The sequence below is a fragment of the Urocampus carinirostris genome, chromosome 7 (assembly GCF_059441175.1).
Source record: "Urocampus carinirostris isolate Australia breed hairy pipefish chromosome 7, RoL_Ucar_1.0, whole genome shotgun sequence".
NCBI lineage: Eukaryota > Metazoa > Chordata > Actinopteri > Syngnathiformes > Syngnathidae > Urocampus > Urocampus carinirostris.
The window spans coordinates 24,636,738-24,661,545 of NC_142355.1; the positions used below are offsets into that span (position 1 = coordinate 24,636,738).

The following is a 24,808-nucleotide window of genomic DNA, read 5'->3' on the forward strand; positions in this document are numbered from 1 at the left end:
CTTAGAATGATGACGTAATGCATTGACCGGAGTGCGCTAGCGTGGGTTGCCTTTTACGCTTGATTGTGTTTTTCTCAGCCGAGAGGGGGCAGGGACCACTTAAGCCGCGCGCATAAGCAGCGCCACGCGTGGATCAAGCGCTCCACTCAACGAAAATATATTACCAGGCTCCAATCGTCTACAACTACAAGAAATTTGACATCATGGCGGCGCTGTCCGGCGGAGAAACGTGCATCAAGTATCTAATGTTCGCCTTCAACCTGGTCTTTTGGGTGAGTGCGTGCGCGTGGAAAAAGAAACGATGGGGACCTCAATATTATCACATTGCGTTCTGACTGGATTGAAATATATTTATTCATATAATTAGCAATATTGCATTGTCCCGGCGCGTGCGTGGGCTCAGTATAGGCTTGCTACCGCTCCGTGTAATCGTCCCCCCATGGCCAAGTGACCCACTTCCACTGCGCACTCCGAAGCTTCGTAACAACTGCATTTAAAATGGTTGCGCAAAAATAAAATCGGGATTTATTCTATTGTGCCAGTCTGTCAGTCATCGATTTGCAAAATAGTTCTGCACGGTCACGTGGGAAGTAGTGGTGCGCATGTCAGAAAGTCAGAATGTGCGCTATTTATGTTTCACAGCCTGTGGGGGTGCGTCCCAAATGGTTGTTTGTTTATCTAGGACTGCACATGTTAACCAGTTTGTGAAGGTACAATGGGGTTTCCAAGGATGTTTTGGCCTTTTATGGTAATTTTATGTTTTGTTACTATTTATAGCCCCGAGCACAAAAATGCATCACAAATGGCTGCAGCATGCATTGTGTGTGCAAATCTTGTGGGGAATAAACATTGCTAATAATATTGCAAGAGCACGTAAACACTAGAATCAGTAAAGCAATATTAATAATTGCAAAAATTGAAATAGAAACTAGGGTACCTAGCACCTCCAAAGCCCCGAACCTAAAAATCGCCCCTGGAATATACTCCGAATAAATTACGGTATATGAGCCATGTGGTTGCAAATTTGGGGATGTTCAAAACAATACCAGTCTTTTTCTGATCGATTCCGATATTCAAATTTTTATTGTAAACAACACTAGTCAGGTCAAGTCATGTTTATTTTTGACACCCTTAATCACAAAGAGTCTCAAAGGGCTGCACATACCACAGATTATTGCAAACCACAGACTATTATTACACCATCCCCTGATCTAAACCCTACATGATGGCAAGGAAAAACTCAAAAACCTCACCATGAGGAAAATGAAGTAACCTTGAGAAGGGAGCGCACATGAGGTAATCCCCCTTCCAGGATGACCAGGCTGCAATGGATGTTGCAATAACAAATAATACATTGTCGACATAAAATATGTTATTCATATGCTATAGAACACTACTGTTTTATGCGTTAGACTAACGCTTTTCTTTCCTTAAAAACATTCTACCGATTTTTTTTTTCTATGAAGTACACCGCTTTTTCAAATTTAAACAACAAAAGGATTGCCTATTTGTTAATAAAGGAACCATTTAATCCAATTCGGTTTGAAACACTGAAATATACAATTGAATATATTTATTATACTGTACAAATAAAATTTTTAATCCAAAGTAATTGTAACAAACATAAAGTATCACTTTTTTTGGCACAACGATGGATCATCTGCATTGAAAAACAATGCAATGAACTACTCCAGAAGTGTTTCATTGCATGAAATGGAATATCTTGATCAATAAAATTGACCGAAAAAGGCAATTACAGAAAAATGTAGCCTTGTATTTGAATGTTGTCCTTGAGCACAATGAAAAATATAACAATAGTTATATGAGGCCACACAAAAGGACACTGTAAGGACCAGAACGGAAACAGGACCCAATCACGTTACGTTTCTCACAAGTTTTATGAAAGGGAAGAGGAAGGGTTGCGCCCACGATCCGGCATTTGCTAAGCGCGGGAAGCAAGTCGCTCTTGTACTCGGATTGTGATCCGAACACAGAAGTGGATCTTCCGTAGCGAGCGATGGCGGTGTCAGGAACGGAAAAACTGGTCGGTAGCCGGGACTGGAGAGCAAAAACGTGGTCGCGTCGGAAATGAGTCGTAAGCCAGAACTGGAGAGTAGAAGTGGTCGAGATCAAAACGGGTCGTAGCCGAAGACAAACGGGAGCAAAAACGGGACAGGCGGGAGTCAGGGGGTGAAAAAGAGCTTGCCTTGAAAAACAGAGGTTCGCAGACGGACTGACAACAGGGGATTGTCAGGACTGAGTTCAAATGGTTACAGGGATCCAATCAGAACTCGCGGCGGGTGGCGCCAAATGAGCGGGCAAAGCTGAGTCACATCAGTAATCATGACACACAGGATAAGAAGACACAATAATATAAAAAAACATTTTTATTAGAACTTTTTTTTTATTACATATATGTTGGCATTATATGTATATGATTGATTTAACAGTGTTAACATATTTTTACGCATTTTATCTTTTTATGAAAATGTTTACCGGAATTTGGGAACTTGGTTAGATTTTATACCTATCATAGAAAGTCTTCAAACTTTTGCCACTTTTTAATTGTACATTTTCTAATCCAGTTGAGTGCAATTATATATCCTTAAACAGTGAATTTCTGTTTCATAAATGGTAGTCAGAAAATACAGTTTTGGGAGTGGCATTTAGCTTTGGCGACATACAGGTGAAATATTCAAAACTGCAGCGTCATTGTTTGATGTTAAGGGGGTTACTTTTCCTCTTGTGCTTCTCTTAGCTTTGTCTCGCGGGCGGGAATGAATCTATTGCAGGACCGGTTCTGGCTTGCATGCTGTAGTTTGCCCACCTAGTGTTTTGCATCATTGTGATTTTGTTATTGCTCAATACGAAGTTGCTTCATCATAGCAATTTATAAACAATATCAAACAAATCTGGATTCATCTCGGTATGCTAATATCAACTGAAGTTAAAGAACATGAAGTGACTCCTTCGACTTCCAATCACATATTAGTGTTTCACATAAATTTTGTGAGACGATAGTGGGTGGGCAGTCTAGGGCGGTCCAGGGGAATAGCCCCCAACCCCAAAGAAAATTTTGTACATTTTGAATTCAAACGCATCGATCGAGTGCATTTTTAGATCAAATTCCAAAAGCTAGATAGATCTATGATCAATGTGTGTCCCGCTATTCTAGGGGTCAGGAACCTATAGCTGCGAGCCAGATATGTCTCTTTTCATGAGCACATATGGCTCGTAGATAAATATCTAAATATGCAAATTTCCTTTACAGCCTTCCATTTCTAATAAGCGCAGAGTCATATTTGGTCCGTGCATAGCCAACATAACAGTAGAAGTAAGGATCGTTCGGTCCAGTATCTAAAGGGCACAGTCTCAACTAGTTTTCAGTCAAGGTATCTCATCAACTGACACCGTTTTGGCCATACTGTACTTCCCTAAGGAATCTTTTATATGAAAGCTCAATAATCATTGTATGTTCACTTTTGAGACACTTTATGATGAAAACCCACCAAACAAACTGTAAACAACCAAAAATGCCAGCCAAGCGCACAGAGCAATTTTGATTGCTTGAGCGGTAGGTGTGGGCGGAGTAATGCACACAGCGCTATCTGCACCGAAGGTAAATACACCAGTATCCTCGTTTGCAGTATTCTTACAAAATAACTCTGCCTGCATCTTGTTTTGAAACCATGATTCATGATTAAAGTGAATAGATTTACGTAGTATATTTTTTTGATATGGGCGTTATTCTTATTTCGTAAATTTGATCAAATCATCTAATGTCACACAGTAAAATAAATTGCACTGGAAATTGGATTTTGGAGTTTGACGGTTTTGTTGAATTTTATCTTAAAATATATGGTAAGGTTAAAGAATTAAAATATTTTGCCATTATGGCTCTTTGGTTTGAAAAGGTTCCCGACCCCTTATCTAACCTATTGTTCTATTTTATTTTAAGAATTCTAGGTAATAAAAAAAGAATTGTTATTGAACAGTTTGAAACGCACAACAAAACTAACATTCGACTCTGGTGAAATCACCAAAAATAGTGTGATAATAAGATAAAATCGACTTGTCTTCCTATTGGAATTTCCCTGCGGGGATGAATAAAGTATCTATCTATCTATGTCATCTATATGTGGTCCAGTGGTGATTTCAGTGCTCTTACTGCTATGACCTGGGTTAGATTCTTGTTGCATCCAACAGCAAAGTTTGATCTGAGAAAAGGTGAGACAAGAGTTAATACCGTTTTCACAACAAAAATTAGGAGTTCGCGTAATACACAAGTGCATGTTATACACTATTAAATAGACTATATCTAAAATAGTGGGACCAATTAAACCCTGGTGGCCTGCCAGAATCTTCCAATAGTATGGGAAACGCTGCATATCAAATGGCAGGTGAGTAAATAAGACATTCAAAGTCAGCATGTTCCAACAGGAACTGCTGTCTTGGTTGACTGTGTGCAGGTCCTCAGACAGGAGTCGTCATAGCCACAATCTATGCAAGCGCTGAACAAACACAGGAAGTCACAAGGCAAGGCTCAAAAACGGTAGGCTGGTTTTGTTGGGTTGGACGTGACGTACTTGCCACTCCCCGAGTCTGTGTTTAGGTGACTCAAAGGTGTGGCCTTAACAAAACGCTTTCACTTTGGAACACAACGTTTCTTTTTTTACCAGCTCGTGCAAACTCAACTTCCTTTTTGGATTTTATAGTTTATCAACAAAACCCGTCAGCATGGCTGTTGTTGGGGGGATTAAGTGCATTAAGTATCTCATGTTTATATTCAACTTGCTCTTCTGGGTAAGTGACATTAGTTTTTTCCCGTAATGGAACGTGTGTTTATACAGGATGTGAGAGAGTTATGTAAGAGGGGAGGCTTTTTTAAAGTTTCTCTTTGGGTGTCAGGCTTAAAAGGAGACACATACAGCACAGATGCGTGGTCATATTTACCTCGTGCAGTCGTTATCAGTGAATCTGTTTAGCCGTCGTCGTGTTCAAGCATGTGCGCTGAGAAACAAAAGTGGATGGATTGAGGCACACACATTTGCTAAATTACTGGATATGTGGAACAGAACTACCTACCTACCTACCTACCTACCTACCTACCTACCTACCTACCTACCTACCTACCTACCTACCTACCTACCTACCTACCTACCCTGGTCACACCCTTGCTGTGACCGACAGCAAGAAAAACACATACAAAAACAAAAAAAACAAAACAAAAAAAAAAAGTAGCAAAAAACACACACAACATTTTTTGGGACCAGGGCTAACCCAAATGTCCAAACACCCAAACAAGTTAAGCACCTCGGCACCCAAGTTGGTCATGCTTTCGCCCCTCCAGATGAAACTAGACACAAGAAAGCGGCCATGTCACTGGGGTCAGGGTGACACAACACACTCTTTGGTTCAACAGCAGGGCCCGACAGCTTTCACTGGTTTACCCTTGCCGCATCATACAGGTGCCCTGCCCATCCCTTAGAACGCGTCCAAACATGCCACTATTCTTGTACAACACCTCTCCACTCATTCCTATCACCAACAAGAGCTCTAGCCTCCACTATGTTTATGCAGTGCAGTCATAAATGTATTAAACGTAAAAAAAAAGTAGCATTGTTTTCATTTGATTCATATAAACTGTTAAAACTTCATTTGCATATTTTTTTAAAGATTTCAATGATTATAGGGGCGGCATGCAGGCTAGCGCGTAGGCCTATGGTGCAGAGCTCCAGGGTTCACTTCTAGCTACCGCAGCCTCCCCGTGTGGAGTTTGCATGTTCTCCATGTGCCTTCCCCGGGGTTCCCTCCAGGCATTTCGGTTTCTTCCCACATTCCAAGAACATGCATGTCAGTTTAATTGGTCGGTCCAATTTGTCCCTAAGTGTAAATGAGCGAGCGAGTTGTCTGTCTCTGTGTGCCCTGCAACTGGCTGGCAACCAGTTCAGGGTGTCCCCTGCCCACTGCACAAAGATAGCTGCGACCCTACTGAGGATAAGCAATGCAGATAATGGATGGATGGACAAATAATTATAGGTTATTTTTCACTCGTGTCATTAATGAACAACACAGTGCAGTAACAAAGGAATTCTAAAATATAAAGAAGCAGTCATCACTATCTCTGTACTATTTTTTCCCAGAACAGCATCAGCAAATTCTCTATTTACTGAATTATTATCCACTGATTCACCCCTTAATTCACATTCTTGTTTTTGTGTTTCAGTGAGTGTGATCAAATGTTTACTTTTGTGTAATTTTGTGTCATTTTAGAATAAAAATAGAGCTTAGTTTGTGTAGAGGAAATCTTTTGAAAAGTGTTAAGGAATGAAATTACACGAACACAGTGGTCAGTTTTGTATCATCTGGTGCTTATTCTAATAATTTTAAAGACAGTCTTTTCCATTTATTTGGGAACACCAATAGGTTTGTACTGGATAAGTATCTTGGAAGAAATATAAAGAGAGATTCAGTATTAATGGCGTACGCTGCATTTTGATTTTCAATTTTTAGGCTAACGTGCCATGTTTCTTAAAATCTATGTAAGAAAATGTGACCATACTGTGGGGCTGTGGGACCCATAGTCGATAGAGAAACACTGAATTATTTTGTGTACCAAAAGACCGGTCTTGAACACACAACATGAACTGAAATATTTGTCAACTTTTGTTTCAGCTTGCAGGAACTGCCGTCTTTGCCATTGGCCTCTGGTTGAGACTAGACCCCAAGACCAAAGGCCTGTTTGAGGGACCTGACGCTCCGTATGTGTTTTACACAGGTAAGAGGCTTATAGCTAAAGTGGTAACACATTAAGAACTGGAATACATCCACATCATTATTTTTCCAGTTTTTCTGGTTCTATTAGCCAATGAAATAGTTCGGAATAAACGTAATGATGTTGAACTTGTCATAACATTTCCTATATCCTATTGGCTGACCTTAATAGAGCAGAACCAGGCGGCGATTTTTCTTTGGTCGAGACGTTTTTAGACAAGAATGTAAAATATTAGAATTATTAATGATATAACAGCCGAGTAAAACAAATAATTACTTCTTCTCAAGATTAATACAGGAAGACAGTGTCTCACGGATGAAACCTTGCTCACTTAATGTATTTAGTCATATTAACACAAAATCTTGAAACGGCAATTGACACTGACTACAACAACGAACTTCGGATCTTAAGACTGTAGAACGGACCCATACTTGAACTGGACCGTTTATTGATACGGGTTTTCAGGTGTGTACAATGTAATTAGAATTGTGTGTATTGTCATTATAATAATGTAGTGAACATTGTTTACATACATACTGATGATTCAATTATAAACAAAACTATAAACACGAAGTAATAATATCAATATAAATCAATAATAGCTAAACAGGTTATTGGTGTGTGTGTGTGTGTGTGTGTGTGAATGGGTAAGTGTGAAGCACATTGTAAAGTGCTTCGGGAGGTCTTCTTTGATTTGAAAACCGCTATATAAATGCAGACCATTCATTTACCGTTTACAATTTATTGTTTTGAAGTTTAAAAACAGAAGATGTTGCAGGTTTATAATAAAATTGGGTTTGTTTGAAATCCACAGATATAAACTAACACGCGTTTTGGGAATTATTTTTCCATGTTTTTCAGGGGCTGAGATAACAATCATTATTTAGGCGTTTGTCATGTAGAAAATGTCAAAGAAAATCCCCAGTATTCATGGGCGGGACCAAAGCCAAGGTCGATGTTCTTTGACTGCAGATCTACAACTTTATTTCATTTTTTTGCTAGGTGTGTACATACTGATCGGCGCTGGGGCGCTTATGATGGTCGTAGGATTTCTTGGATGTTGTGGTGCCATCCAGGAGTCTCCTTGTATGCTGGGACTGGTATGTATGACCTAACCGAGAGTTTTCAACAATTCCCAACTGCAGCCAGTATTACAGCACACTACTGTACTCATTGATTTAATTAATCCAGATACTTTTTCTTATTCACTAGAAAATACAGTATATATCTGTTGCTCTATTGTAGAAAAGCACATAAAACATAACAATCAAATGCCCAGCCGATGACTCAATTTGTGAGTAAAACTGCAGCTACATGACTCTGAGAACACTTCTTGAACACTAGGAATACAAAGTGGCTCAACCATCGAGCCTTTGAGATGCCTGTTTTTATCAGCGTGTGGCTAGAGAAGGCCAAGGCCAGCAAGCAGTAGGCTGAGATGTTGCTTTTGTTCACTTCCTGTATGCCGCTTCCCCTCTGGCCTTAATCGTCTTGTGCTAAATCTCCCAGAGGGAGGGGCCCATGCAAATCAAGTTCAGTTCCGCTCAGATGACCCCTATTTGTTTGTGCCAGCTAACAGACATGTTTAGGCGGGCGTCTAACTCCCTTTATCTTTTCCATAGTTTTTCTTCTTCCTGCTTATTATCTTTGCCATAGAAGTCGCTGCTGGAATCTGGGGATTTTCCAACCAGGTCAAGGTAACTTACCTAAAGTGTAATTATATTTCTAAGTCTCACCAGACACAATATAATGATTGTAGCAAAAGCCAAGAGTAAACGATGTTCTCTGCTTGCATGATAGGTAGTGGAAGATATCAAGGCATTCTACAAGAAGACCTACGACGAATACGAGGACACAAAGGATGAGCGTCTCAGGGAGACACTGCGTGTAATTCAAACTGGCGTGAGTTGTCTTCATTAATTACATGACTGAAATGTTTGTGGTACCTGTCTGTCAGTTAAACAAGAACTAACGGTGAATACAATGATTTGTAACTGTTTTTGATGACCCCAAATACGCCTCATTGGGTATGTTTGCCAATAGGCAATAATCTGATTGGAAACGGAATATCGCCGGTATTCTGAAATTGTAAATCCATGTAAACCCACACAATAAAGTGAGTAAGGTTTTAATCCCACTAAGTTTTCAATAATTCAATGATTAAGTTGGTAAATTAATTGCACGATTACTTGTGCTTTTATACACATTTGTGCGCACATGTGGTTTCCCTAACCCGGGACAATTTGGTACCCCAAAGTACTATGGGAGACAAATGATACATGCAAAGTCCGATTTACTCCTTAAAAAAGCCTGTGTATTTCCCCCATGGAAGAAATCCCACAGGTGTATTCCTCTTATATAGTGGATGCCACACATATATACATCCATATACAGTGTTAGTCTATGCTTTTGCATTGCCACGTATGAGCAAATCTTGCAATGGTGCTCGATTTTAGAGCGCGATGGAAACAAACAGGGTCAATTGTTGAGTTTGGTGACTCAAATTCTATCATCATTTATTTAATGTACAAAATTAAATGGCAACAGAAACGTCTTTTTGTCAAATGGCGTTGCTTGTGCTTCGGCTTGTTCCAATTAGATTTAGTCCAAAACTACGTATACAGGGTTGTGATTAAAGGCTATACTAATAAATTTGTCTTGACAACAGGTAACCCACCTACCATTGCATCAACTAAAAATTGGCTTTTTAGATTTGAAACTATTCTGAATTTAATTCTGTACCTTTGGTTCTAGTTTTTCTCAAGTGGGCAAGCAGATTTATCCAAATGTTTGCTTGAGGATCTAACTGAGATCAAGCCACTTGGACTACTCAGTTTATCAAATCATTAGAAACAGGAAACAAAAAAGCGGTACTTGTTTTTTCTTTTCTTTTTTTTAACTCGTCATTAGGTGAACAACCCCCGAGGATCCACATCAAAATCAACCATATAATAAACAAAAAAGGAAGAAAAATATTTGACTATAATTTGATGGGCGAAGCATTGAAAAATACAAAAAGTCTTTCAACAAAAGATTTGTGCTCATAGAATTATAGAAGCAAGGTTTTGGGTGAACTGAGGAGAGTGATGAGCAACAAGAGTATGAGTATGGATGTTAAAAGGGGACTTTGAGAGTGTGATTTGTGCCGACTGTGTTGTATGGTGCAGAGAAGTGTTTGAGGAGTATGTTAGGAGTGACAAGATTGAGAAATGAAATTGTGAGAGACAGAACTGGAGTAGTAGTGGAACTGAGCAAGCGTGTGGATAAGAGAGTGCTCGGTTTGTTTGGACACATGGAGAGGGTGGATGAGGAGCAAATATTGAAGAGGATCTACAGAGCAGAAGTAAATGGAAGGAGACAAAGAGGAATGCCGCAATTGACGTGGATGGATGGTGTTATGAGTGCACTGCAGGAAAGAATTTTAAATGTAGTGGAAGCTAGAGCTCTTGTTGGTGATAGGAATAAGTGGATAGGTGTTGTGAAAGGATAGTGGGGTGTTTATACGCGTTCTCAGGGATGGACAGGGCACCTGTATGATGCAGCAGGGGTAAACCAGGGAAAGCTGTCGGGCCCTGCTGTTGAACAGAAGAGTGTGTTGTGTCACCCTGACCCGAGTGACATGGCCGCTTTCTCGTGTCCCGTTTGATCTGGAGGGACAAAAGCATGAACAACTTGGGTGCCGATGTGGTTAACTTGTTACGGTGTTTGGGCATTTGGGTTTGCCATAGTCCACAAAATTTTGTGTGTGCTTTTTTTCTAATTTTTCCCTTTTTTATTTTCTTGTTTTGTATGTGTTTGTCTTGCTGTCGGTCACCCCTCTCGAGGGATATGACCAGGGTAGATTGATAGATAGGATTATATTCAATTCCCATGTAATCAGAGGCTTAATTACCCCAAACACATTCGAAATGTAAAGAAATTAAGCAATGTACTGATTTTCCAGGTGTCTCTTTGGAAAGAGGGTTATATGTGGGTTAATCCGACTAGCATAACATGAAACCCAATAGCAAGGGGTAATCTTGTTTCATCAGGCTGTAAATAGATATTTAAAGCTATAAATCGCGTTGTCAACAGGCATATGATTTATGTTCATAAAAAGAGTGTTGCCAAGCAACACCACAGAGCTGATTCTTTCTGGGAAAAAAAAAGAGATTTAAGGATTTTTTATTCTATTGTTCCAGCTGAACTGTTGCGGTCCAAATGGTAATGTGGCACTTGATTCTTCCAAAGACACCTGTCCTCCAGGAGAGCCGCTTGAGAAGCTCATCACCAAGGTAGGAAAGCCACACTGATCTATCTAATAAGGAGAAACGTGAATCTTGCTTCTCGACAATCTGGGAATTTTCTTCACAGTAATATTTGTAAGCACATTGTCTCATCAGGGTTTTCAGATTTGGTTTGTTGTCTATGAACCGGCAAACCCCCAAGTTTTGGTTGCTGTTGACGTAACAAACAATCATGGTTCAGTTTCAGAAAAGTGGTGACCAGTTATTGGTAATAACTGAAAATGACAAACGTTTGGGTCAGGTAATAAACCAATAATAAGAAATGGTAAGGACCAGTTATTGAGCCGTTGTTTGTTAGCCTGTTACTCTAAAGCAGCGCTGTCAAACAGGCAGCCCGCGGGCCGGATCAGGCCCGCTAAGGGATTGAATCCGGCCCGCGAGACTTTGCTCAGAGAAGCGCAAGAGAAAAACGAGGTGCAGGTTGAAATACGTCCACTTGATTTTGCTAAAGCCATGTGCCTCTCACAAAGTAGCTGTACTTGTATTTCTTTCCCTCTCACTCTCTTTCCCTCCCTTTTTATCTCACTCTCTCTTTCACTTTCTCTTTGTCTCTTTCTTTCTCTGTGTCTTTTTACCTTCCTCTGCTCTCTATTCCTTTTTGTTTTCTCTCTCTTGCTTTCCCCTTCTCTCCCTTTCACCTTCCTCCCCTTCACTCTTTCTCTCCTTCTCTTTTCTCTCCTCTCTTTCTATTTATCTTTGATTTCTTTCTTTCTCTCTTTCTTTCCCCTCTCACTATTTCTCTTTTTATCTATTTTGTTTCTGCCCTTCTCTCTCTCTCTTTTTTTCCATTTCTCTCTTTGTCCCACCATCTTTTTCCTCTCCCTCTCTTTGTCCCGGCCTCTTTCTTTGTCTCTCCCTCGCTTTCTCTTATTTTTTTTTCTCTTTTTCTTTCTCTCTAATCTACTAGTCCGGCCCCCGAGAGAATGTTTATTCTATTGTGTGGCCCCCGAGTTAAAAGAGTTTGACATCCCTGCCCTAAAGCTAATAAAAACTGACATGCCCTGAAATAGCTAAATAGGATAGCTTTATATCCCAAAACGGCATTATTTATCACAATGCTTTAACTTTTCGCCATCAAGTGGTGAACTTGACACAAGCTGTCTCTTTATTGAAGCGTTACATGAAAAAGCTACTGATGAGCCAGCATTTTTATCTACACAGAATTTTTTTTGCACTATTGGCAGAAAATGTTATTTGTTTTTCTTCTTGCTTTTCTTTTTGTTTTTAAAATGCATTTTCTAGTAAAACAAAAAAACATATTCAAAACAAGCAAACATGTCCGCGATGAGGGATTCTTAAGCTTATTTTAATATTAACATTTTTCTGGGAGAATTTCTTTTTTTGAATGAGCAAACTGATTATTATTTAGCTAATCAGAGGATGAGTTTTTAATTTTAATAGAGAGAAGTTAAAATTATCAAAATACGATACATTGTACTGGGGCGGCAGTAGCTCAGGAGGTAGAGCGATCGTTTTAGGATTAAGGGATCCCAGTTCGAATCCCGGCTTGTCCGTGTTACATGCCGAAGTGTCCTTGGGTAAGACATTGAACCCCCAATTACCCCCAATAAGCAGGTTAGCGCCTTACATGGCTGCACAGATCACGGCCGCTATTGGGAAATGTGAAGCACAATGTAAAGCGCTTTGGGAAGTCATTGACTTGAAAAGCGCTATATAAATGCAGATCATTTCATTTCATTTCATTTCATGTACTTTGAGTATGAGGAATTCAAATGTATCCAGAGAAATTTCAAATGTCTTATATTTTGAAAACAAACTTTCATGGTAAAATATTGTTTATAGTTTAATTATAATGTCTGTACAATACTCATACTAGATCCTGAATCACTGGGGGAAGACTATTTTGTTCCAAGATTTAGAGAAGGCCGGTTTTGTTAATATTCAAATCTTACAATATGCATTGTATCACTTGATGCTTTCATATTTTTTCTTGAAAAACAATTTTTGGGGTAAAAGGCTCAAAGTCTCTTTGTCCGATAAAGGCTTTGCGTTTTGTATATTTTGGTATCTTTATTCAAGTTATTTATGTGTTATGCATAATGAATACATAACCAGATATTATGTTTGCGTACTGTGACTAAATGCTAAATCTATTCCACCCTTGTCATCCTGGAAGGGGGGAATACCACTTGTGAGGCCCCTTCTTAAGCATTTCATTTTTCCTCTCGCTGAGGTTTTGAGTTTTTCCTTGCGCGCATGTTGGTTTAAGATCAGGCGATGGTGTAATTGTAATCCTGTGCAGTCCTTTGAGACATTTTTGTGATTAAGGGCTATATAAATAAATGTGACTTGACTTGATAACCTATACAAAAATGGCCTGGAGAGAGATTGGCCCCGCCAGGGTGTGCTTGCCCAAGACACATCACAGGAAGTGGTGCGCCTAGACCCAGGTGGTTAAGGGATCCGTGAAGCGTGATTAATTGAAGAAAAAATGTCAAGTCAAGTCATGTCTATTTGTATAGCTCTTAATCACAAGAAGTCTCAGGGCTGTACAGACTATTAGTCTTTGTATTGTTTGTTAATGCAACCTGGTCATCCTGGAAGGGGGATTACCCTTGTGTGGGGTGCTTTTTTTGAAGAAAATCAGTTAATTCAAATTACAATCTAATAAAAAGATTTTTAAAAGTAAATGCAAAAAAATTGTGTGTCTTTAAGGGGATGGAAAAAGAAGCATGGGATCCACGAGATACGTCAGTCCTGCTTAAACTATTAAAGCTTTATCAGAGCGAGAGTTGGTGTAATTACATGGTAAAGACACATAATGATGGTGTGGGCTGTCAGTTTTCCGTCGCAGACACATTCCTTCAGCCCCCTTGATGCGGTTTCTATGGCAACAATGGTTTTACTCGAGTGCTAGTGCAACCCTCAAGTCGTAACAACATTGTTCTTGGAAAGGCCCCAAATGAATGTTGTGCTTCTTACTTTGTTGCAGAGCTGCTTTGAAGCCATTGATGCAGTGTTTGATTCCAAGCTGCACGTCATAGGAGGAGTGGGCATCACTATAGGTGTCATTATGGTAATGCACGGTTGGCCTTGTCGTGACGCTGAAATAAGAATGCATGCAACTCAATTTATTTTGTTTTGGCAGGTGTTAGGGATGATTTTCAGCATGCTCCTCTGCTGCGCCATCAGGAAGTCGCGGGAAGTGGTGTGACACCCGCAGACACATTATGGAGTCCTTGTTAATGTTGCATGATGTCGTTCCCAGAGTCACGTGGCTTCCCACAGCCAGTAGAAACACTGCTCGCACAATGAGGGTGGGTTATCATACCCTATGTCATCATATACGGTTGTTCAGGCCCAGCTATAAAGTGGGTGCCATCTGTGCTTTAGTGGGGGATGTAAACACATTTAAATCACACAAATGAATTTGGTGCTCAGGCAAAAGATCTTACTCGATAAGCTTGTTTTTTTATTAATATTATCTCTATTGAGGCCTGCTAAGAGTTTTGGACCTCGTCCCAAGCCTCTTTGACAGAATGCATCAACTGCCAAATGAACGAGTTAATTACTGTAGTTTGTAATAACAGGATTCTAAGATGTAAACACCTTTTGTAATTTAGCAACAAGTATTATTCTTTGTGACATTTTGTAGGTCCACGTATTTTTAAATGTTTTGTCTTTCAAGTTTTCTTTATCAATGCATGTTTGATGTTACTGTATGTGTTTTTAATTTTTTTTTCACTCTACTGAACATGTTTGATTCATGCAATACAGACAATAAAAGAATTAAGTAAACAAAAGTGAATTATATTGAAAAAAAAATTATTTTTTTTCTCCTAAACTTTCCATAACTTCAAAAACTTTAATGTATCTAAAACAGAAATGGGTCTGGACCATGATTATACTCTTAGAATTGACATACCAATCAATTTAAACATGACATTACTTATACGTTTTCCCCATATAACATACATTTTTTGTTCATTTCAAATTGTGTATGCCGTGTAGCAATTTAAGTACCGAAACATGGTTTTATTTCGAGCGATCTCATCTTGTTTATTTGGCTCTAATCCTAATCGTGTAGGTCACTGGTAGCAGACGACAACATAATTGTAAATTGTTAATGAAGATGTGTTAGGTTTAAGTCCCCAACATTTTTAATAAAACGCTCTGAAATAAAAGAAGACATAGAGAATCGGTCATTGAGAATTGGTTATTTTAATAATCATTATAATGAGAGCGGCGGAGACCGGGCTGTTACAAATCTCCTCCTCACTCTTCTCTGTGGCCCCGTCGCAAAGCCCCGTCTTGGTTCTGTATCCTACTTTTATTGTATTGTCCATAAGTTTCCGCCTCCAAAGGAAGGGCTCTATCTTACTGGTGGAGACTTCATTCTGACTGTTGCTTTGCGGAGTTAATTAAATCTTTCGCACGGCCTGCTTTCCACCCGATGATCACAGGTGGCCTCTCTCCTCCTTTCTTCTTAAAAACAACTTGAGTTATTGCATATTCCAGGTCAGGGTGCACCCACTGGAATGTGAGACAGACTGAACAAAAAACAACTCATGGCCTTGAAGAACAGCTTACGGCTGAAAACTATACAAAAAGGGCTGAGAACACTTACAACATATCAATGTCAACTGTAGGATACATTTATGTATATAATTCCAACAAGATGAAGCCTGCAGAATCCGGCACTGCTACGTGTGTTAAGCAACATTACATTTACTACAAGTGGGGAAAGAACCAAGAAAGCTGATGAAAGAATAGGTTGCGTAGTTCAATAGGTCAATAAAATACACTTGTTTACACAAATTATATTAGTTTTCATTCTACATAGTCTGTCTTGCGGTGAGTAAATAGGTTCCATGTTGTCTTTGTTAGTTTTTTTTATCACTTAAGGGGAATTGCAATAATTAATAAGTGGCGCAATTGGCTGAGGTATGACAGGTATGAATTGAAAAAAGTTATTGTAAAGACCCTAGTGGTACAAGCCATCAAAATTCTCCATTTTCTATCATAAATCAAGTAGAATTATCGTTAAAAACAGCCCCAACTTCTGGCATACGGATTGCACAAGGTCGATTTCTTTATTTTATGCTGCACCCTTACAGAGGAAGACCCAACATCCACAATATCCAAGTTGGTATTTTAAACAGAGGATAAGTAATTGCAATATTGGCACAGTCCAAGAACAAGAGCAGTAGCGAATCGAGGTACTGCGATTGTTTAGATGCAAGAAGTGGAATGGATTTCATTTTGTAAAGAGCAAGATTGAAACAACATTTTTTTTAATTTGAGCTAATAAGCTTGAAAAACCCATGACTCAAATTGATTTTAACCTACTCATTGTGATTATTAGACCTTTTTTTGAGTGTAATTATGGTACAGGGAAGTACATAGTGATTTGGTGTTTGACAACAAGATCTCCACCCCAGCCACTTGCTATAGATAACGCTGATTATAAAACGGAATGTGTGTAAATTTATAAGTGCGCGTTGTTCCCTGGGTTTGTTTTGCAGTGGCCTGGGGGAAAAGAGCAACTAAAAGAAAAAAGGGAAAGATGTAGATAAAAAAATCAGTTGAAAGGCCAGAATAAACACAGGGGCTGGCAACGATTTTAGATTGAAAAGCAAGCAAGCTAGAATTGATGTGCATCAAGTAGAAGTCATCTAAAACAAACAGTTTAAATATTTTAGTGTGTAAAAGAAAGACTACTTTAAAAAGCTGGGAAAGAACTAGTCAGTTTCACAAATAACTCATGAGCTGTTAGTTTTTCATCAAATAGATTACAAATCCACCAGGTCAGATCTAAAAATGGTTTGGAATTTTCCTTTAACATACCATACACAGAAAAAAAGTAACACTTATGACATGTTAAGTTTTGCGAAAATGCTTAATTACAGCTACATTCATCTTGGTATTTTCCCAAATTGCGTCTTCCACTCAAATAAATGCAGTGCTCTATTCACAATTACCCTCCTAAGTACATTCATTTTTTTTTCAAACCTAAATAAATAATTCAATTACAGAGGTTAGTTGTAATGCCTCAGGGTAGATACTAAACTATAATAATATAGTTCACACATGACCTCTATGCAGCTGCATACACTCTAAAACACTAATTATTGGGTCTATTTGATCTAACTTTGTTGGTGTTTTTGAACAAAACGACCCAATCTTTTACTTGATTGCGTTATCAACCTTTATTAGATAGTGCAGAACAACACAACACAATTTTTGGGTTGTTTGCTACAAAAGCACCACATTTTTGATGAGTTATTTGTCTTTTAAACAGAATTTACAATATTTTTTGTTTTGTCTTCAAATAAATAAACTGTTTTTTTTTGTTGTTGTTTTTTAAAGACTTTATCCGATTTTGGGTGGTGAGTTTACCAAACTACCAATTTCAGAGGAGTTTAAAAAAAAAACAAATTTTTTTGTTTCATTTCTGCTCTTGAAAAATAAATCTGGTGGTGCCCAAAACCAACTAAATTGGGTAAAATCGACCCAACTACAGTATAGGCTTGGTCTATTAGTGACAAAAACTGGGTACATTTTTTTCCCCAATAGTTTTCTAATGCAAGCTTGATTTGAAGGAAATTCTGCATTTTAAAATTAGCGTTAGTAAAAGATAAAATGATTAACATAATAAAGAATTAAGTTCTGAAATTAACTCCTATGTTAAAATGTAAAAAACATGATGTTATTTAATATAAGTAAAAATATAAGTAAATATATGGTAAATTTAGTCTTCATCATCTGAGGAATGATTGTGTTTTGCTGATTTTGGATGCAATTCAGTTGAAATGTGCAACACAGTGTCCACTCGAAGGAGGCTTCTGGCGCATTGCAGCACAGCCAAAATGAGATAATATTTACAGGAAACCGATTCAAGTCCTGAAAAAAAATATGCACTTGGTTTAGTGTCTCCTTGAGAACTTTTCTCAACATGATTTTCTTGGCTAACCTGTAGTCCACATGATATTCCGTCAGGTTGGAAAGGATTACGATAGAGGTTCCAGACTTGTGATTGAATCTCCAAGAAACGTCTGGGACTGTCAGAGTAAATATGTCGGGAAAAATGCAGCAATGTGTCTGCCAAGAGATGGCTAACAACGGAAAAGATGGCATCGGAGCGTCCCTGTTCTAAGAGGGTGTGATGTAAGAGAATTTCAAAAATCCCACCGGCGGGTATGACGCATCCTGGAAAAATCGAGGTCGAACCTTGTGGTTCCCAGATTGTACACAATGTACGGATAACGTCCTGAGTGGCATCAGCATATTGATTAGTTTGCCCTTCACCCAAGCCGCAAAGGATGAGACTGCAGGGCTTCTTTGGTCTGGGATTTGAAAAGGCCACGTGAACGTATCTGTGGAACAGGAAAAAAAGGCAGTTGTGAGCATCAAAACACATGAGGCTGTTATTAACATTGTGCTGTCATAAATACACACTCACCTATGAGCTCCTAGAAGAATTGGTCGACAAAATTCCAAAGAGGCAATATGTTCAAGTTTAATCCTCTGACAGTCTGAAACAGCCATGGCCCTGCTCAATTGGAGGAAAACCATGAGTTCTTCTTTGTCGATGCATTCCACTACGCACATGCTTGACTGCGTCGCCAAAGTCATAACGGCTTCGGATTGTTTGGCATCAAACAGCAAGACGGAAACTCCAAGAGTCTTTAAAGTAGCAAAAATATGTTCCAGTGAGGTTTCCGCCCAGGCACTGAAGTCCATGATGCTCTTTCTGTGGGGTCCGTTCCCGATCTCAAGCATTTCATTTCCATCCAGCCAATTAGGTTGCAGTGATACAGTAAAAACCACGGCATTGACTGGATGCTGGTAATCGCCATGGTAGTGAGTGGCGAAGTCCCGATGAATGACTTGCCCGTCAATCAAACGTGAGCAGCTAACAGGAAAGCCAAACACCGGTGTGTGAAGAGCAGGAAAATTGTCATTTAAAAACTGCAGTGACGCACAACATGCATCTGATTCAGAGCCATTTAAGCTTACGGCCAAACTGCCTTGAAAAACTGTGATCTTGTCTCCTCTACAATGTTCATCCTTTTCATACATCCAATTCCTGAGAAGTTTGGAAATGAGCCCGGCCATGAAGTCACAATGTGCATAACCCAAACGGGTATGAAAAAAAGATGCCAACAAGGATTCAACACGAACCTTATCTAATTTAGTTGCTGCACTTTGAGTCAAATCTTCCACGGGCAGACTGGATCCACAGGGTGCCACTGCAGCCGCAATCAGGTCATCCAACTTCTCCAATGCAAAAGCCAGTATGTGGTCAGCCAGGCGTCTGGCGGTGGCAGACTCAACTGCTTCCTTTGAGTTATAGCACCGAGATACATTTGGATCTTTCGAAGCTGCTGTGTAAATAGTGCGTAACAGTGATGCCAAAAGGAGGATAAATGATTTGGATCCATCTCCTGTTTTCTCACTGTGCTTCCAGACGCACTCAACTATCATCCTAAAATGAATGAAAGGAAAATAAGGGTGTTTTGTTAAATGTCTTTACATTTTAAATTGCCATTCTCTAGCCACATTGACTTGTCTGTGATTTTTTTTTTCTAAGTTGAATGATTTTTTAAGCCACAGAGACACTCAGGGTTCCTAAAGCTTAAAGCAAGTTAAATTCAAGACTTTTTAGGACTTATTTAATGACTTTTGAAATCAAATTAAAGTACAAGTTGACAAAAAACAATTGAAATAAATATAACAAAAACAATCAATAGTTAATTCAAAGTCGGCTAAATTGTCAATTCTGCAGCAAAAACAGAGAACTGAAACTGCGCTTCTCTCAACCCTCTGTGTCTCAAAACTAAAATAAAAAAAAACAAAAAACAAAAAACACTATGCTAGGACACACTTATACTAAGACACACGTGTAGACAGTTTAACAGATAAGTAGACTGTGCACACATAAGTCATAGAAAGGATGTTTACAGTATTTAATGGATCAGTCAAAACTGGCAGAGAACTAATTCAAAAGACCTCTTCTGCTACATTCATGTAGCATTTTTATCATGACGCATGAAAAATTACCTTTTGGGTGAGTGAAAAACCTTTTGGTAAAAACAACACTGCAATATTCATGACCAATTTTGAGTGTAGCATCATACACCTGCTTGGAAAAATAAAACTCTGACTCCCTGGATGTGGACAATCGAATGTTACTACATTTTGAAGTCTTTTGAAAATTGGATTTAAGAAATTTTAATGCCAATTAAGTACTTATTTTTAGAATAATTCATTCAGATTCAGATTCAGATTCAGATTCAGATCTACTTTATTGTCATTCTAGTACACGTGTATACAGAACGAAATGTCGATGCATCTGACCCCCACAGTTTCCTTGAATGTACAGATATAAATAATGTTGTATTGTATTTTGGCTACGTATAGTATTTTACCATAGTGCCGATAGTGCAAGAAGAGTAGCTAACCAGATGCGCAAAATGGGCAGTCAGGTTAACAAGTCAGGTACACAGTAACATTAACACTGTAACAATAACGCTGTAATTACAATAGTGCAGAGAGCAATGTGCAAGGAGTGGCAAGCTATAAAAAAAACTGCCAGTAGTGCAAAAGTCAGATTAGCAGCCGTTTAGATTTAAGTTAACTATATGTTAGATTGACCATTTAACAGTCTAATGGCCAGGGGGACTAGACTATTGCGGAGCCTGGTGGTCCTGCACCGCACACTGCAGTACCTCTTCCCAGAGGCTAGCAGAGTGAACAGTCCATGATGGGGGTGAGAGGGGTCCCCGGTAATGTTTTTAGCATGGGATAGGCAGTGCTTCTGGCCAATGTCCTGAATGGAGGGAAGTGTAGTCCCGATTATTTTCTCTGCTGTCCTCGTTACCCTCCTCAATGCCTATTAAGACTTTTCAAGGATCCATGGGAAACCTCAAATGAATAAAAAGATTATTTTAGTACAGCTAATGGTGTGATGTATGGAATTGCAAAAAGTATAAATACTTATTTTAAAAACATCCTCCCACACATCTATTCAGCTGATTTTTTGTAAACACATTTTCTGGATGCCTTGTTTAACAAACTGGACAGTAAATGTGTCAACTTGAAAGGATTATCTTGCAGCCTGTAAAAGCTGTCATTGGATTACATTTCCCAATCCCATTGTATTATTGAAAAGCATTTCACACTCTACTCTCAAAATCACAATTTGAATTAAAGACTGACACATTATGATTGGACAACAAAAACAAAACAACAATAACAACAGGTTTACACCATTGATGGTAGTATCAAGCTTGACAAGCGAACATTTCAAACACATCAAATGCTGACAAAGGTGTTGCAAACCAATTTTATCGCTCTATACCACAGAATTATTATTGGATCACGGACATGATTACTACACTACAAGGGAGTGAGTCATAAGTAATTTTACTTACCTGGCAAGTGGATGCTCAAGTCTTAGCGCCGTGAGAATTCGTGTCCCATTGCGACTCAACATCCCATGTCCAGTGTCTTTTATGAAAAGCACCTGGCCCCCTTCGGGACCAAAGGTGCGTAGGACAACAGCCTCCAGTGCGCACACGGTCTGCAGGACATGCTTTTGATGAAGGTGCTGCACTGATGGCATTCCAAATCACTACAAAAAAATACCAAAAGATCATTTACAAATCCTATGTGGTTTGAATACATGTGACCAACACACGAAAAACTGCACTCAATACATTGTAGTTTTCACCCTCATTCCATTTGGATCAACATTAGAATTAAATAAAAGCAATTGTTTGTCTTCATCTGCCTTGCAAATGATGCACATTAATTCTTTTTTCCCATGCAAGATTTTCGAGAGGAAAGAATGAGAAATTAACGCTATTCGTGAGAAGTTCAACCAGACAAGATGGATTCATTAAAAGAAAGCTTTGTGTCGCTTTAAAAAGTACAGTACATCCCAAAATACCATGCAATATAAACAATTGTAACGCATTAGCATCTGCTAACTAGCTATTTCACTGCTAGCAGATCCCTGCATTTGTTTTTGTATTTTCCTTTTCCTTCCTTCCAAACAAAATAATGCGAAATCCTGCTGATAAACACATAGACGTAATAACATTTTATCACACGAGACAACTCACTATTACGGAATCCAAACAAGAACGCTTTTATCTGTATCCTGGAGACGGCGTTTCTTCTGTTGCAAGGTACGTATACACAATGTTGATCAATGGACACGACTGCCGCTTAGCGTACGGCAGTATGAGTTACATGTAATTAAAATTCGACTCATCGGTTTCCTTGCATAAGTAATGCAGTACAGTATAACAATTTCACAAATCTATGAAAAGGGTAGGCGAATACTCCGTTTTACAATTTGGAATACCAGCAATTTTTTTCGTACAAAACTTTAATTTTTTATTACATACTGTTTTAAAAAAATCTGAAACATGTTTTGTTTGCTTCTTATTCGACTAATCAAAAAATAAGTTTCCTTGCATATTAAATAAGGTTTCGATTTATTGCACTCAGCTGCTGTAAAAAATACATAAAGTGCATACACTATTTTTAGTGACATCAGTTGTTATTTCTTGTTGATTTTGTTGCAATATTTACTTTGAAACTTTGGAAATAATCCCTCAATGACACCCACAAAAAAAGCCTATATAGTGTTTTATGGAGGCAAATTGACCTCAACCTTTGTCAAAAATGATAGAATGCGTCCTTGAATCCTCTTTGTGCGCAACCTTCCTCGCCTTTCCCGTAACTACCGGTCTCCCCTACACTGCTTGCTCATTTCTGGCATTTCAAGGTGAACATGGCCTGGGTCTGGAACTTGATCTCCTGCAGAAACCACATCCCAGGTTTCTAAATCAGGCAGCGAGAGTACCGTAGCGTGTGTGTAAGCACACAAACCCAAATAAAGCTCCTCGTATGATTAACCTGAATGTTGATGCGAAATCTATTGCTGAACCTTCAATATGCTAACAAGCTTTTAAAAAGCGGTGTCACGGCAGTGCCCTGATGAATATTCATAAGTGGTCCGATGGAGGTGATCAGTATGGATGAGACAGACGAAAATAAACCACACTCCCATGAGACTCCTATGATTAAGGTTTGGTGATAGAATGCAAAGTGACCAAAGTTCAGATTCAAAACTATTCGATACAGTTTATCTTTACGTCTCTTGAAACTTTGTGAAAAAACACGAAAGAACATCACACTTACTCTGTCCCATACCACATGCGTGTCCTCCGCCTGTCCTGTCCAGTGCTGCCATCCTCTCTCTCCCTCATCCTCCTCGTCATCTCTCTATGTGGAGGAAGAAAAGGAGCAATAGTGAGTCCAGACACTGCTGCTGTGTCGACCGTCAGGATATTGGTAAGTCTGTCTTTATATTTTTTAATTTTGTGCTTTAAACTTTATTTGACAGTGGACATTTTAATTGTTCAATATAAAATCCCTTTTCATTGGCTTGTTATAAACACATTTTACTTAAATAATGCACACATTAACAACATTTTGAGTATGAGTTTTTTATATATGGACATAGAAAACATTTACTATGAATCGGATTTTAAAAATAAATAGAATGCATTGCAGTACAATATTGAAGATGTAAAACCGTGTAAATTAAGTAAACCTTGAATTGCAAATTTATAACTGTTAGCATTTCTGATCTGAGTTGAAAAGTTTTTCGTTCAAAGTCCATTAAAGAGAAATATAAGCAAAACTTTCATCAAACAAGGCATACACCTGTCAAGTTGTTATTGTTTAATTGTAGCTTGTTGACGTTCCTAACTTTGCATGTTTTTGAATTTCTTTAAAACGTATAATTGATTTCCATTATTCATCCGTTATCTGCACTGCCTATCCTCAGTAGGATCGCGGGGTGCTGGAGCCCATCACAGCTGTCCTCGGGCAGTGGGCAGGGGACACCCTGAACTGGTTGCCAGCCAGTCGCAGGGCACACAGAGACAGACAACTCACTTGCTCATTCCCACCTAGGGACAATTCGGACCGGCCAATTAACCTGACATGCATGTTTTTGGAGAAAACCGGAGTGCCCAGAGGAAACCCACACAAGCATGGGGAGAACATGCGAACTCCACACAGAAAGGTTTGATCTCATGACCCCAGAACTGTGCCGCACACGCGCTAACCACCGCGCTGCCGTGCTGACCCCTTTAATTGATTTATGACCCATAATATTTATGAATTATGATCAATTTACGACATGCCATCTCAATGCAAATTACTTATGAAATTGTGATTTATGACTCATATATATATAATCATATATATTCTAGGCAGAATGATGGCGTAAATTCTGGTGTGGCTCTAACACAGGAGTCCACTAACATTTTGAAGCTTTTTGTTACTGATGGGCATGAAGGGTACCTACACTGATATGAATTTCTGAAATGACAACTTAGCAAGTTATAATATGTTGTATGTTAATTATTGCCAGGTTGAAATGATTAGAAGTTCAGTTAAATAGCCTCAATCAAGCAGTAAAACATCATGCCACTTGGAAATCAAATTTCCTGGAAAATCACAATTACCCATAGCTGGTGAGGTATTTTCAGAACCCGTCCGCAAAGTACTCAGGTAATCTTAAAGGGGGTTGCCTAGAGCCTGCGGGCACCATGTTGGAGACCTCTGTTTAGTCATGACATGTTTTCGTCTTGGGCTAAGACAGTCATAAATCCTAGTTTAACAACTTACTAGCATTAAAATGTTGGATCCTAAATAAATCACAATTCATAAATATGACAGGTCATAAGTCAATCATGAT

General features: G+C 38.9%; 3 protein-coding genes across 11 annotated transcripts in view; 2 read left to right on the forward strand and 1 right to left on the reverse strand.

The window, feature by feature from the left end:
- On the forward strand, positions 1 to 14,830 carry cd9a (CD9 molecule a). Of its 2 annotated transcripts, none has more exons than XM_088340293.1 (8): positions 1 to 272; positions 6,676 to 6,778; positions 7,778 to 7,875; positions 8,398 to 8,472; positions 8,576 to 8,677; positions 10,957 to 11,049; positions 14,015 to 14,098; positions 14,171 to 14,830. In XM_088340293.1, exons 1-8 carry the CDS (start codon positions 204 to 206, stop codon positions 14,234 to 14,236), a joined length of 690 nt encoding a protein of 229 aa, XP_088196419.1. In that variant the 5' UTR covers positions 1 to 203; the 3' UTR covers positions 14,237 to 14,830. The 2 variants fall into 2 exon arrangements, with proteins under 2 accessions (XP_088196419.1, XP_088196420.1); XM_088340294.1 differs by lacking the exon at positions 1 to 272 and adding an exon at positions 4,613 to 4,803.
- The window catches only part of bbs10 (Bardet-Biedl syndrome 10), a 15,977-nt gene continuing 5,194 nt past the window's right edge, over positions 14,026 to 24,808 (reverse strand). The window contains exons 4-9 of one of the 6 annotated variants that reach the window (XM_088340288.1): positions 23,239 to 23,322; positions 21,459 to 21,658; positions 18,485 to 19,510; positions 18,214 to 18,398; positions 17,996 to 18,137; positions 17,786 to 17,925 (exon numbers count right to left, since the gene is read on the reverse strand). In XM_088340288.1, the coding sequence (XP_088196414.1) occupies positions 17,919 to 17,925; positions 17,996 to 18,137; positions 18,214 to 18,398; positions 18,485 to 19,510; positions 21,459 to 21,649 (1,551 nt within the window). In that variant the 5' untranslated portion in view covers positions 21,650 to 21,658; positions 23,239 to 23,322 and the 3' untranslated portion in view covers positions 17,786 to 17,918. Of the gene's footprint in view, positions 14,127 to 16,705; positions 18,399 to 18,484; positions 19,511 to 21,458; positions 21,659 to 22,151; positions 22,229 to 23,238; positions 23,323 to 24,808 lie in introns of those variants that run through there. The other 5 variants (XM_088340287.1, XM_088340286.1, XM_088340285.1 and 2 more) reach the window with 5 other exon arrangements.
- Positions 23,273 to 24,808, forward strand: part of syt1b (synaptotagmin Ib) — a 13,920-nt gene continuing 12,384 nt past the window's right edge. For 2 of the 3 annotated variants that reach the window (XM_088340291.1, XM_088340289.1), the window contains exon 1: positions 23,273 to 23,391. The gene's annotated coding sequence lies outside the window, so the exon portion shown is untranslated. Of the gene's footprint in view, positions 23,392 to 24,018; positions 24,131 to 24,808 lie in introns of all 3 variants that reach the window. The other variant, XM_088340290.1, reaches the window with a different exon arrangement.

Bases quoted from the DNA above. Each gene is read 5' to 3' on its own strand.
- cd9a (XM_088340293.1), top strand. From the start codon at position 204: ATGGCGGCGCTGTCCGGCGGAGAAACGTGCATCAAGTATCTAATGTTC. The intron at 11,050-14,014 runs GTAGGAAAGCCA...ACTTTGTTGCAG, and splicing joins TTGAGAAGCTCATCACCAAG to AGCTGCTTTGAAGCCATTGA. The intron at 14,099-14,170 runs GTAATGCACGGT...TTGTTTTGGCAG, and splicing joins TCACTATAGGTGTCATTATG to GTGTTAGGGATGATTTTCAG.